Source organism: Carassius gibelio, chromosome B13 (genome assembly GCF_023724105.1).
Source record: "Carassius gibelio isolate Cgi1373 ecotype wild population from Czech Republic chromosome B13, carGib1.2-hapl.c, whole genome shotgun sequence".
Classification (NCBI taxonomy): domain Eukaryota; kingdom Metazoa; phylum Chordata; class Actinopteri; order Cypriniformes; family Cyprinidae; genus Carassius; species Carassius gibelio.
The window spans coordinates 28,459,867-28,473,048 of record NC_068408.1 but is presented as its reverse complement, the minus strand read 5'-3'; the positions used below and the strand labels follow the sequence as shown (position 1 = coordinate 28,473,048).

General features: G+C 33.9%; 1 protein-coding gene across 2 annotated transcripts in view; it reads right to left on the bottom strand.

Annotated features, from left to right (window-relative positions):
- LOC127970069 (exportin-5) overlaps positions 1 to 13,182 on the bottom strand; it is a 173,632-nt gene that overhangs the window by 99,265 nt on the left and 61,185 nt on the right. For both annotated transcript variants that reach the window (XM_052572303.1, XM_052572304.1), the window contains exons 15-25: positions 11,566 to 11,639; positions 11,313 to 11,468; positions 10,666 to 10,707; positions 10,500 to 10,589; positions 10,157 to 10,356; positions 9,918 to 10,017; positions 9,633 to 9,814; positions 9,430 to 9,530; positions 9,012 to 9,108; positions 8,770 to 8,905; positions 7,498 to 7,596 (exon numbers count right to left, since the gene is read on the bottom strand). In XM_052572303.1, coding sequence (XP_052428263.1) covers positions 7,498 to 7,596; positions 8,770 to 8,905; positions 9,012 to 9,108; positions 9,430 to 9,530; positions 9,633 to 9,814; positions 9,918 to 10,017; positions 10,157 to 10,356; positions 10,500 to 10,589; positions 10,666 to 10,707; positions 11,313 to 11,468; positions 11,566 to 11,639 — 1,277 coding nt within the window. The remainder of the gene's footprint in view (positions 1 to 7,497; positions 7,597 to 8,769; positions 8,906 to 9,011; positions 9,109 to 9,429; positions 9,531 to 9,632; positions 9,815 to 9,917; positions 10,018 to 10,156; positions 10,357 to 10,499; positions 10,590 to 10,665; positions 10,708 to 11,312; positions 11,469 to 11,565; positions 11,640 to 13,182) is intronic.

The window sequence follows — 13,182 nt, the reverse complement described above, 5'->3', positions numbered from 1 at the left end:
AAGAGACTTATAAATGAATATCAGTTCATTGCTTTACTCCATATTCATTTATATGTAACCCACACATTTGACTATCATGTTATAATCACTTATTGTGTATGTCTTTTAATAACTATTTGATAGCTTGAGGATACATATTCATGTCTAGTATGTATGTGTTTGAACCTGTTAGCTTGAAACAGTCCTGACCATCAGTTATTTGTCAAATGTATCATATTCTTGTTATAGGAATCATGTCCAAAATTATACCCTGCAAGAGAGGGAAAATTCGGACCAAAAGCTTGATAAGACAACATATGATTCATGATACCCCGAGCAAAAGACTATATCTGATTGGTCAAGACAACATTTGAGGTGTGGCCAACAGGCCAGTTTAAATACTCAGGACACCACAACATTTTGTTTTTAGTTTTTAGCTTGCTTGTGCAATTAGTCATGCCTGCTTTAAGTATGCTTTTAGCTTGTAGCTTTGCTTCCTAGCTTTTGCTTCTAACCATGCTTTTAGTCATCACTGTTCTTTGAGCGCGGTTCCAGCGTGCTTCGGCCTGCAAGCCTGCTGCTACTTAGCCACATTGAGAAGAAACACCACCTAGTCTCGTCAAACTTTACTTCATTTCTTTTCCGTTTGAGAGTTTCGTTTTCTGAGTTAAGTTATGTAACGCCATGTCTCCGGAGTCTGACCTCGAGTGCCTGTTCAACTTCAACCAGCAACACAACTCCACGTCTTGAGCCAACGCCCAGCCACAGGCTTCCAAAGATGTCACTTCAATGACTACTGAACTTCCAGCCAATCAGCAAAATCGTGAAAACCCCTTTCAACGACAACTTTACACAGGCAATGTACCTCCAGACTGATCTATACTGGAGTATCAAATATAATTTAACCTCATTGAGGAACTCAATGCGAGTTTTAACCCTTTCGAGTCGATTAACGCATATATGCGTTTTGAGTCATTTTCACCTGATAACCCTGAAAAGAACTTAAATTACACTCTCAGTTTTAATCGTACAGATAAGAGCAATACATCAATCGAATCTGTAAAGGGTCTAGTTTTTTTTGGATACAGACATAATAACAAAAAACCTTTGTGCACTTATAAAATAAAGATAACAAACAAGGTGCGCTGTCTACAGTCTTTGTCTCCGCAGATCGTCATGTACAAACATTTCATTAAAATGAACTGTAACTCCGTGAATACTCAACGAAGAGACATGAGAGAGATATCTATAGAAAGCCTGAAATGTCTACTTTTAAACTAAAAAAGTGCTGCCGAAAACAAATATTCTGAGATAAAGTAATCCATATGAAAACAACGCAATGTCTGTTTTTCATATCTCCGCTCATTATATCTAATGTGACCACGCCCCCGCGCTGAACGCGCTATTCAGATTCAAACTGAAGCGCGCGGCTTGAATACGCCCACACAGAAGAAAAAGCAGCGAGACTGTTCTTCAAGTTTTTATTTTATTTTACTGTTTGCTTCGCGATGAGAGGACTAAGACATAATTCACCCCAAAAAGATGTGATGTGGTTGAGGATTTGAGAAATGGATTTCCTCAGAAAAAAGAATGAAGCGCTTTATTCAGCAGAGATCATAAACATGAGTAAGTCTCTTTTTATTTATTTGTACTAGTTTTCACATAACGTGTAAACATTTTACTAGTTAGACTTTTTCCAAATACTTTTTCCAAACTATAATTCCTGACTAAATGTATAATCAAGTGAAACATTATGAAGTTTCAATAACAATATACAATACTATACCATTCAAAAGCTTGATGTAAATAATATAAATGTGACAAATAGAGATAACTCTAACAAATGTAAAAACAATGCAGTTCTTTCGATTTATTCCCCCTAAAAAAACCTGAAAAATATTATCAGCTCTTTTCAACATTAATAATAATAATAATAATAATAATAATAATAATGATAATAAATGGGGTTTATTTGGTAGAAAATAAGATTGTTAAAATGATTTCTGAAGGATTGTGTGACTAAATTAATAAACTTAATAAACGTGCAACATTTAATAAATGTTTTAATAAACAAACTCCAGCTGGTCCAAAATGCAGCACCTAGATTTCTTACTAGAGCCAGGAAGTATGACCATATTAGCCCAGTTTTGTCAACACTGCACTGGGTCCCTGTTATACATCGTATAGATTTTTAAAATCTTGCTTATTACTTATAAAGCCCTGAGTGTTTTAGCACCTCAGTATTTGAACAAGCGTTTATTGCATTATAGTCCTCCTGCGTTCTCAATTCTCTGGCTATTTGATAATACCTAGAATTTAAAAAATCCTTTTACTATTTAGCACTAAAACTATGGAATAGCTTAGTTGTAGACACTTAATATCATAAATGAATCCTACTCCCAATCAGGGGCTGTTCTGACAAGCTTTGACCCCCTCTGGCATGCCTAAATGTGTAAACATATCACACCAAACAATTTTGGATGAAAAGCACAGTTTGTCATGTAAACTATATATAAAAAAAGAAAAGCTGATTAATTAAAATCTGCATTCACTCGCAGCCCACTCAACCAGAGGGGCATTTTTAAAGCACTGCACATTATAACCAATCACACATGATTCTGTTGATCTTATGAATGCAAGGACCAGTCAGAGGCATTCAGATGAGACAATGCTAAAACACACTGCTGTCTACGTGCGCGCGCTGGCTAACTGAATTCTCTGGCAAATTTTTTTCATCAAAAACAAAGTGAAGATGTACAAATGCAAGCAAGATACTGATTTTACCCAGTAAACAGCTTTAGATTATAGATTAGTATGGGAGTTCTTTAATTCGCTGCACTGAAGTGAAAATGTTCTTTGATGATGTAAACATTCTTTGCCATATTTTTGTACAATGAAAGTGTTATAGGATGATTAGTAACTTAAAATGTTTTATTTTTAATTCACATTAAATACAAAATATTTTATGGTAAGACCATATCTGTACTTAAGTAAAAAAGATGGATTTTTATGCAAAGATAATAGATTACCCTATTAGTCTACCTTGCCCATCACGGATTATAGATCAACTAACAATCTATAAAGGTGTAAAAAGCATTTACTTACACATGATTGAGAATCAAGATATTTCAATTGATATATTTTGGGGATATTTCGAATAAAAAAATAAAAGATGAATAATCCCTGCAAGGGATAAAAAAAAAAACAACAACAGACACCGTTACAAAATTTATAATGGTTTTACTGGTTATAAAGGGACTTGAACTGGATTTACTGGAACCTGTAATAAACCATGTTGGTCTCTACTGGTAATTGGTTATTGGCATGTTAACACTCTGAGGTCTAAGGGTATTTTTGGGGCCTGCAGAAGTTTTTTCATGCCCTGACATTTTTGCTTTTTTCAGTTGCTTAAATGGCTAAGGTCTAATATCACTGTAATCAGCACTATAAAACTGGCCTATAATAATATAGCAGATGTATTTACATGATTGTGTTTTTGAGAAAACATTTTTTATGAGTGGTTAGTGAAACATGTTTAATCACTTGAATAAGGCCATAACACACATTCAGAACATAGGTTCCCGGGATTTTTGAGAACTGGAATTTAGAATAGAATTTTTCTTTCTACATTATGTAAGAGGGAAGATTTACTATATAAGGCGCACCGGATTATAAGGTGCACCTTCAATGAATGGCCTATTTTAGAACTGTTTTCATATACAGTACAGACCAAATGTTTGGACACACCTTCTCATTCAAAGAGTTTTCTTTATTTTCATGTCTATGAAAATTGTAGATTCACACTGAAGGCATCAAAACTATGAATTAACATGTGGAATTATATATGGAATTATATGCATAACAAAAAAGTGTGAAAACTGAAATTATGTCATATTCTAGGTTCTTCAAAGTAGCCACCTTTTGCTTTGATTACTACTTTGCACACTCTTGGCATTCTCTGGGTTGCGTTATGCATCCACTAGATGGAGCTGTGCTAAAGGGAATAAGGAAATGTCAACATTTAAACACAGGGCCTTGATCCATATATAAAGCCCTCCGGATTATAAAGCGCACGTCGTTTTTTGAGAAAATTAAAGGCTTGTAAGTGCGCCTTATAGTGCGGAAAATACGGTAATAATGTTAGAAAGAGCTGACAATGTTTTTTCTGGGTTTTTTTTTGGGGGGGGGGGGGTAAATTGAAAGAACAGCTATAGTGTATATAATTGAAGCTTCATAATGTTTCACTTGATTATACATTTAGTCAAGAATTATAGTTTGGAAAAAGTCTAGTAAAATGATTACACATTATGTGAAAACTAGTACAAGTATATACATAAAAAGAGACAGAGGCCCGATACCAATTCTATTTTATACCCCTCTGACCTACCCCTTCCTCTTATCCCCTGAAACAGTGTGTCAAGGGGTAGGGGAGAAAATAGTCCCCTAAGGATTGGGACACCACTACTATGCTGTCACATGTCATCATTTACACAGACGTGAATACTCGCAACTTCCATTTCTCTTTCACTTTCTCACTCTCTTTCTCTCTCGAATAGGCAATATTTGAGAAAATGGTTTAGCGATTTCTAATTATTGGGGGAATTAGCCCCCATCAATGTCTACGGCAGTTATCACCCTGATCAGACATATGCTGTGGCACTATCATGCAGTCTTTAATGAAATGACGTTAGCAAATATTAGCGAACATTTCTTTCTTTGAGTAACATGACCTATAATATAAACTCACAATTGAATGTAACAAAACAAATGATTACTTTCGTTAAAAACTTTATTTATGCCAAAAAAGCTTACATTTATGTGTCTTTTTGTTTGCTGTAGCAGCCATGTTGCAGAGATAATTCAAAAACCTTCATTTGAAGTATGGTCCTGAAAAATCTTCGTCCGAAGGGCTATCTGGCCAACCAAAAGAGAATCGAGGAAAGGGGAAGGGCTTATGGGTAGAATTGGGATTGGGCCTTACTCATGTTTATGATCTCTGCTGAATAAAGCGCTTCATTCTTTTTTTCTGAGGAAATCCAAAATGCAAATCCTAAGGTAATCCTCAGCACATCTTTTTGGGGTGAATTATGTCTTATTCCTCTCAGCGTGAAGTAAGTGGTAAAATAAAATAAAAAACTTAAAGAACAGTCTCGCTGCTTTGTTTTCTGTATGGGCGTTTACAAGTCACGAGCTTCAAGTGAAGCATTATAATCTAAACAGCGCGCCGTGCGGTAGCATTAGAGATAATGAAGGGAGACGTGAAAAACGGACATCGCATTGTTTTCATATGGATTACTTCATCACAGAATATTATTTTTCTGTAGCACTTGTTTAGTTTAAAAGTAGACATGTCAAGCTTTCTAAAGATATGTCTCTTCGTTGAGTATTCACCGAGTTACAGTTCATTTTAATGACGCATTTCTAAATGAAGATCACCGCAGACCAAGGCTGCAGACAGCACACCTTGTTTGTTATCTTTATTTTAGAAATACACAAAGTTTTGTTGTTATGTCTGTATACAAATAAAAATAGACCCTTTACAGATTTGATTGATGTATTGCTCTTATCTGTAAGATCAAAACTGAAAGTGTAATTTAAGTTCTCTTCAGGGTTATCAGGAGAAAATGCCTCATAATGCGTATACACGTGAATCGACTCCAAAGCCAATAAATCCTAATGGGAAATATCCCAAAACGCACTACAGAAAACCTTTTTTTATGGTTTTAATGGTTAAAAGTTGGTTTATAATGTTTGTAATGGTATTTGTAGTTGAAACCATTAAAATTTCTGACAGTTTTATTGTTTTGTTTTTCAGTAGGGACATAAGCCTAAATCAATTATACAGTGGTATTGTGGCTGCTGTGTGTCACATGACAAGCATAAGAGCCCCTCCCCTCCTTCAACCATGACTCTTCAAAAATAATAAGTGCATGATGTACCTGACACTACAAAATTATTTTTCAAATAAATTAAACATATTAATTTTCATTTTAATTTTCATTTTAATTTTCAAATTGTTATATATTACCTCTAGACATTGCAGTGATACATGGTGTGTGTGTGTGTGTGTGTGTCTGTGTGTGTGTATATATAGATATATAGATATATATATATATATATATATATATATATATATATATATATATATATATATATATATATATATATATATTAGGGCCGGGACTTTAACGCGTTAATTGAGATTAATTAATTACACAAAAAATAACGCGTTAACTAAGATTAATTAATTACAGAAAAAAAAAATCCTGCATTTTTAATAACTTATTATTGCACCGCGGAACGTTTCTCACTGGATTTGTTTCGGCGGACCGATTATACGGAAGCACCAACTAGCGTTCGCTCCGCATATCACTGCAGCCTGCAGCACATCGAGCCTCAAGTATCACCTCAACGCAAAACATATAGCAGCTAGCGTGGACTTTACACTTTATGTTGAACTATATATTATTTTGTTGGTGCATCAGTTTATGTTGAACTCTTTATTGTTTTGGCCAAGGTTATTGAGAGTTTGACTTGAGTATGTTATAGCCTCTGAAGCAACAGAGAGATGTTTTCTAATAGTCAGTGTTTCCAATGTTCTGAATGTAATTGACAGTATTGTGTTTTACTTAAAAAACTCTTTACAGAAGGTTCCAGCACCTATAAGCTTCCTGAATTTCTGAAATGTACTATTTCTAAATTGTTTCTAAATATGCTATTGCTACACTTCATGGCAAAAATTGCACTGGTCTGCTATACTTGGTTGAACAAAAATAAACAATATTTTGTTGCTTAAGCTTATGTATTCAGTCATTATTCAATGGTATACTATAAATCCATGTGAAAAAAAATTACTTCTCACTGTTTTCAGGTCAAATATTTATATGCGATTAAAATGCGATTAATTTCGATTAATTAATTACAAAGCCTCTAATTAATTAGATTAATTTTTTTAATCGAGTCCCGGCCCTAATATATATATATATATATATATATGAAAGAATGACTGAATAGTACTTTAAGTTGGTTAAGATTAAATTTAAAGTTGTGCCCCGTCTGTTTACTGTCCAACTATCATTTTTTTGGTCTGATTTATTGCACTCTTATTTCACTGACCTGTCTGTTTGGTGTGCATCTTTTACTTCAATGTTTCATTTTCAAACATACATTTTGCCATTAACTGTAATAATCCAGTGCAATTTATGTTTGCACAAAAAGTCTGACAACAGCCAGTGCTCCACACAGAGATCTGATCTTATCATCATCCAGCCTGTCTGCAATGACATTGTATGCATTTTTTTCTAGATTTCTTAAGATAGCATATTTTTCTATTTTTCTATGAATCAAATTGGTAAATCTGATTCAGATAACACAATTTAAAAACACAAATTACACTGTAGTAATAAATGTATGACTGAGCATTTGAGGGAGGCATTTTAAAAATGAAGCATAAAGAAAAAACATGTTCTGGTTTGTTAAACACGTACTTCCAGATGTTGTAAGTGATGTTAAGGTTACCTGCAGCAAATAGGTAAACAGTGGGCCCAGCAAAGGATTGAGGAGGCTGTCATAATAATCACGAGGACAGGACATCACCAGCTGCTTCATGAACAGACGTGAAAGACATTAAGGAAAACAACAAAAACTGCACATTACAGCACATCATTCATGAGTTAGAGTCAACAACCACAAGAATCCAAATCTAATGACAGTGATGTCACTTCCATAATCATTAATCAAGGTGACTATAAAGCTTTATAATAAGGGTTACCCAAATAATCATGTACTAATTACCCAAATTAAAACTTACTTTAACATAAGCTAATAATTAGTAAACGAATGAACTAATCACTAATGAATAAAGATGGATTCATGCCTGAATAACAACTTAATTTAAGTAAATGTTTTATAGTTACTTTTAAGAGTAAACTAAATCAAATAGCTCCTACAACAATGTGGATGAATGAATGATGCACTTATATACTATTTTATTGTATATTGCTAAAAAAAAAAAGTTCAGTTATTTTAAAAGTTATTGTTTATATGTATGGTATTGGTATCGACATTGATATTGATGATACTGGACTTTAAAAGTATCCTATTGTATTGAAAACAATGTAAGTTGTATCGCCCATCCCTAATGTCCGAGACTTATGGGGTACTTCTGTGAGAACCTACCAGCAGTGGTCCAGAGTAGGACAAACAACAAATTGGGTGTATATTCCACATAACACCTTACTAGATAGGTGGTCATGATGTTTTGGCTCAACAGTATATATGCATTAATATACATGCAAACATTAAACAATTCTTGTGTTTATACAGTTGGATATAGACCTACATCAGGGTAGTGCCACAACATACCATTTGTACAGTAGCTGGTAGCCATAGGCTTCCATAGTATTTGTATATCTGCATTAGGTTTGGAAAAATGTAAGGGTGAGTAAATAATGACAAATTTCATTTTTGGATGAAGGCTTATAAGCCAGTAGGATGAATTTAAAGGAGAGTTACGTGAGAATCACACAAAAAATACTGAAATTAAGTTATGTGTGGTAGCTGCAATAAGTATTCTCCACATTTGATTGAAAGTATCACTGTAAATATTTTCAAACTAATCCTGTGCCATCCAATTATGTTCATGCCATCACTAATCATTAGCTCATTTTGAAGTAATAATAAAGATATTAGGATCAGGAACCCATATTATAACAAATGGTATTGACTTCTAAATATGTTTAACTAATAGTTAAAAGAAAAAAAAAAAAAAAACATTATATAAAGGATATGAACTAAGGGGCGGAGCCTGTGGTCTGGAACACTGTCTAGATGGGTAAATGCAGAACCAACAATCTGCTCTGCCAAGCCTTCTATTGCATAAAAGTCTTGCTGCATGCAGGGACCTGCATTCCCTAGCACGTGGAAACTTAAAAAAAAAAATATACAAAAGAAAAGAGTAATTAGTATCAGGAATTTTTCTATTAATCAAAAAAAGAAAAGAAAAATCAATTATTAAACTTGATTGCTCCAACCAGTTATCATAGAGTGAGGAGAAGAAGCCTTGCATGCGTTCAGCAATGTTTCTGTATGCTGAAGAGTCACAGGCATCTAGAAGTGGTTGAGGAATTCCTGTAGGAAACATCAAGAGTTATTTCTTTAAGATACCAAGAGTCTGGGGTTTTAAAGGCAATGTTGATTTAACTGCACTGACACTATCAGATGAAAAATTATGAACTTAATTGAGCTAGATAATGACACTCCTGCCTTTCACATAGCTGCTTAAAAGGTGAAATTGAATCGGTTCCATAATTGATGAAATCTGCAATATCACCCTTATTTTCCTATTTAATTTTGTGAAGCTGCTTCGACAATCTATATTGTTTAAAGCACTATAAAAATACATGACACTTGATGGTGTTCATAAACAGAAAGGACAAATGAGAAACCAACCTAAAGCAAAATTCTTCTCCATATCCATAATATCATAGACCCTTGTAAAGGTCTTGCTAAGCCGGTTGGTGTTCTCTGGCAAGAACAAGCTATTTTGGGTCCTGAAAGGATGAAAAACATCAAACTATTCCAAACATTGTCACAATAGTGGAGGAAAAAGTACATAGAACAGCACAGCATATATATGATATGACCTAATTTACCTGATGAGAGCAAAAAGGTTAGGCAGCAAGGCCTGCAGGTGCTCTGCACAAGGGTTTCTGTAGATAGGAGCCCCATCAGAGGTTGTGCTTACCACAAAGCCTCCTGCTTTTGCCTCCACAGGATTAGCAGGCCAACGAGCACGCTTTACAACCCCAAGTATGGTGTTCACACAAAAACTAACCTGCCATTAAAGACAAAAGCAAAACTGATTAAATTTATAACAAAATCCAACAGCTATGCAAACACAGACTGCATGCATTCATTTGAGAAGTGGTGACCGCTACCCTTGACCTGTTGATACCCATCTGATCCTCTGTGTCAGCATCACTGATCACCTGATCAGCACCAACATATGCCAAGAAGTTAACAGGGTCCAATAACACACTACACAACATACAATAAAAAGAAGTTTAATGCATCAGACAGCCTCAGATGCATGCACAAACTAAACATCAGTGACTTCATATCATTGTCATGTTAAATATCTGTTAAAAAATATCTGGGCAACAATATCCATTCATACCTCTTCATCTCCTCTGACAGCCACTGTGCAGTAACAGGTGCCATGATTTCTTTCAGAAAGGCTTTTTGCTTGTTATAGTCTTTAAACTGATTGCTGATTAATATCAGGGCTTCCATAAGAGCACACTTCTCCATTTGTGTCAGCAGCAGCTCATTGGAGAACAACCTTTTCACGTGCTCATACATCATGTCAAAACACGGCTACAATGCAAGAAAAAAACTATTATCATTAGCATCCTAGAAGAGAATGATAATATAACTGGTTTCTTTAGGAACATAATTAAAATGAAACATCATGCTATGCATTGTAAAGAACTGTATTATAGATGTATGCTTCAACATACCAGCATAAAATCTGAATAATCTCGACATATTCTAATGATGGAAGAACAGGCATGTCTTCTGAGATTCTTAACAGCTCGTGATCGATGTGCCTGAACACATGCACAGAACATCAACAAGACTGTTTGATTAGAGAATCACATGCATTTATAAGTATGGACACCTTACCTTGCATTCTTCAACCAATTCAAATGTGATGGAAGGAAATATCTAAATGTAAGTGAAAAAAGATATTTGATGATGATAGGATTTCAGCACATCTATTATGCACTAAGTAATAACATACAGGCAGCTAATAATTAAAAAAAAATGCAAATGCATCAAGTTTCAGGGTTCTTTTTATAAATACAATAGCAGAGGAAGAACAGAAAATTATGGGGAGAAGGGGAGAGAATCCAGATTTGAACACATAAGAGCATAATACTAATACTAGAAGATCTAGAACATTAGAGAAGCAATTTATAGCTGCAACAGTAAAAAAATTATCAGTGTAAAATTTATTTGACACCCTAAATCAGTGGTTAGACATTGTTTTAGATGCACTTAGGTGTAGACACATTAGCAAAACCCATTGTCAATAGTTTAGTGATGTATTAAGCACTTCACTTTATAATCAAGCTGCTTTCAATTGGTCAGCAGGTATTGAAAATAATAAAAATAAATAAAATTAAAATAATAAATTGTTCTCACATACAAAACTCCCAATTGAGTGGACTCCGATTGGAGTGACAACATTTTGCCTGTAAAATTTCACTGAGCAACAGTAAATGTGACTACACATTTATTCACATCTTCATATGATAGATATTTCTCACCTTAAAAAGTACTTGAGGCAGAAAGTGTGGTTGGTGTATAACGAAGGGAAAGAGAGTGGATATAATGGTAAGAACACAGGACAGAATGAGAGGATCTCTCGTCTCATAGTGTACAACCATCTGCAGCAGCTCCATACCCTCATCTATGGGAATTTTCTACAGCAATGGGAGGAGGAAAAAAAACACATCTCAGTGACAAGATACCTCTTTAAATCCCTCACCGCTGTAACATGAGAGAACCTGGTTGTCTTACCTCCTTTTCAAGAATTTTGAAGAGCTGTCCAAACACACTTTCTGTGAAGAAAGTCATGGCATCCCACTGAACCGCTGACAGAGACAGAGCAGAACAGAAACTTTTGCCTGAATTACTGTAGCATGAATGAATGGACATATTATTTACAAACAATGGGAGTCAAGCTTAAATCATTAAACATTAACCATAACACTCGAACGATTTCCATTATACCCCAAGTCATGTTGGGAGTCAGACATACTTTAAAACACACTGGTGTATTGTTACACAACTTACGAAACAAAAAGTTATGATTTCATATCAGCGATTTAATTAATTTGATGCAGTGATGACAAACTGCATCTGATGGTCTACAAAGCTTTGACATAGATGCCAAACTTAGAGCATATCATCACCACCTCACACTGAACACATTACATCAATTTGTTAACAGCAATGCCTACTGGTCGAAAGCAATAAATCAGAAATTATATTATACCAGTATATTTATGATTTCTTTTGGCCATTTTGACTAAAATCATATTAAAATGCCTTTAAGTAACTAATTTTGGCAGTTGGTCTGATGCTTGCCACCTTTCTTGCTTCTGTAGTGCTTGCATGTTGCGATAGCAAATAGTCTCAATATTATCATGGTCACATGACGATATGAAATGATAGGTCTTCTGGGCAAAAAGTGTACTTTTTAAAAATATATTTAAATTAGTGCTGTCAAACAATTAATCGTGATTTACTGCATCCAAAATAAAAGTTTTGCTTACATAATGTGTATGTGTCTACAGTGTATATTTATTATGTATATATAAATACACACATACGGTATATATATTTTGAAAATATTTAAATGTATTTACATGTCTATATTTTCATATAATTTCTGTTATATATTAATATATTTAATATATGAACAATTTCTGAAATGTATACATGCATGTGTGAGTCAGGGTTTATATAGAAACTGCAAAATAAAATTTCAGGACTTTAAACACCACTTTTTTATTTTCAAGGACTAAAATTAGAGATCTTTACATATCAAACTATTTAGTTATCATCTTTTAAATTCTAATAAACAAATAAATCTAAATGTCACAAATAAAGTGAATCACAAAAGCATGCAATGACTATGGCTAATTTAACATTTGAAAGGATATTATGGTTAACGCTCTTCTTATTCTAACAGATTTTTTTCATGAATATGAATGACTTGAAGAATGAAAGCTGTTATCATACACTTGGTAAATTAAGAGCTTCATATCACCACTTATCAGCACTAGGTGTGTGACAATACACTCATTGGCTTGTTCACCTTTTATTATCCCTGTATTGATTTCAGCCAGTTTGAGTGAATCCACACAACCTGATTAATATTCATAAATCCAGTAGCTCATTAATCCTTAGTGCATTTTTTTATGTTCTTATTAGTCATATTCATATCATTATTATCTTATTAGTATTTTTGTTATTTTTTCCCCAATTTCTTTTAAAGAAATACTGAATGACCAAAAAAGCACAACCACCAGTCCAGTTAAATTGTTCATTTTAAATGACTAATATGCATTTAAACATGATTATCAAGTTTTAATTCTAATTACTAAAGTTCTATCATTTATAATACTTATT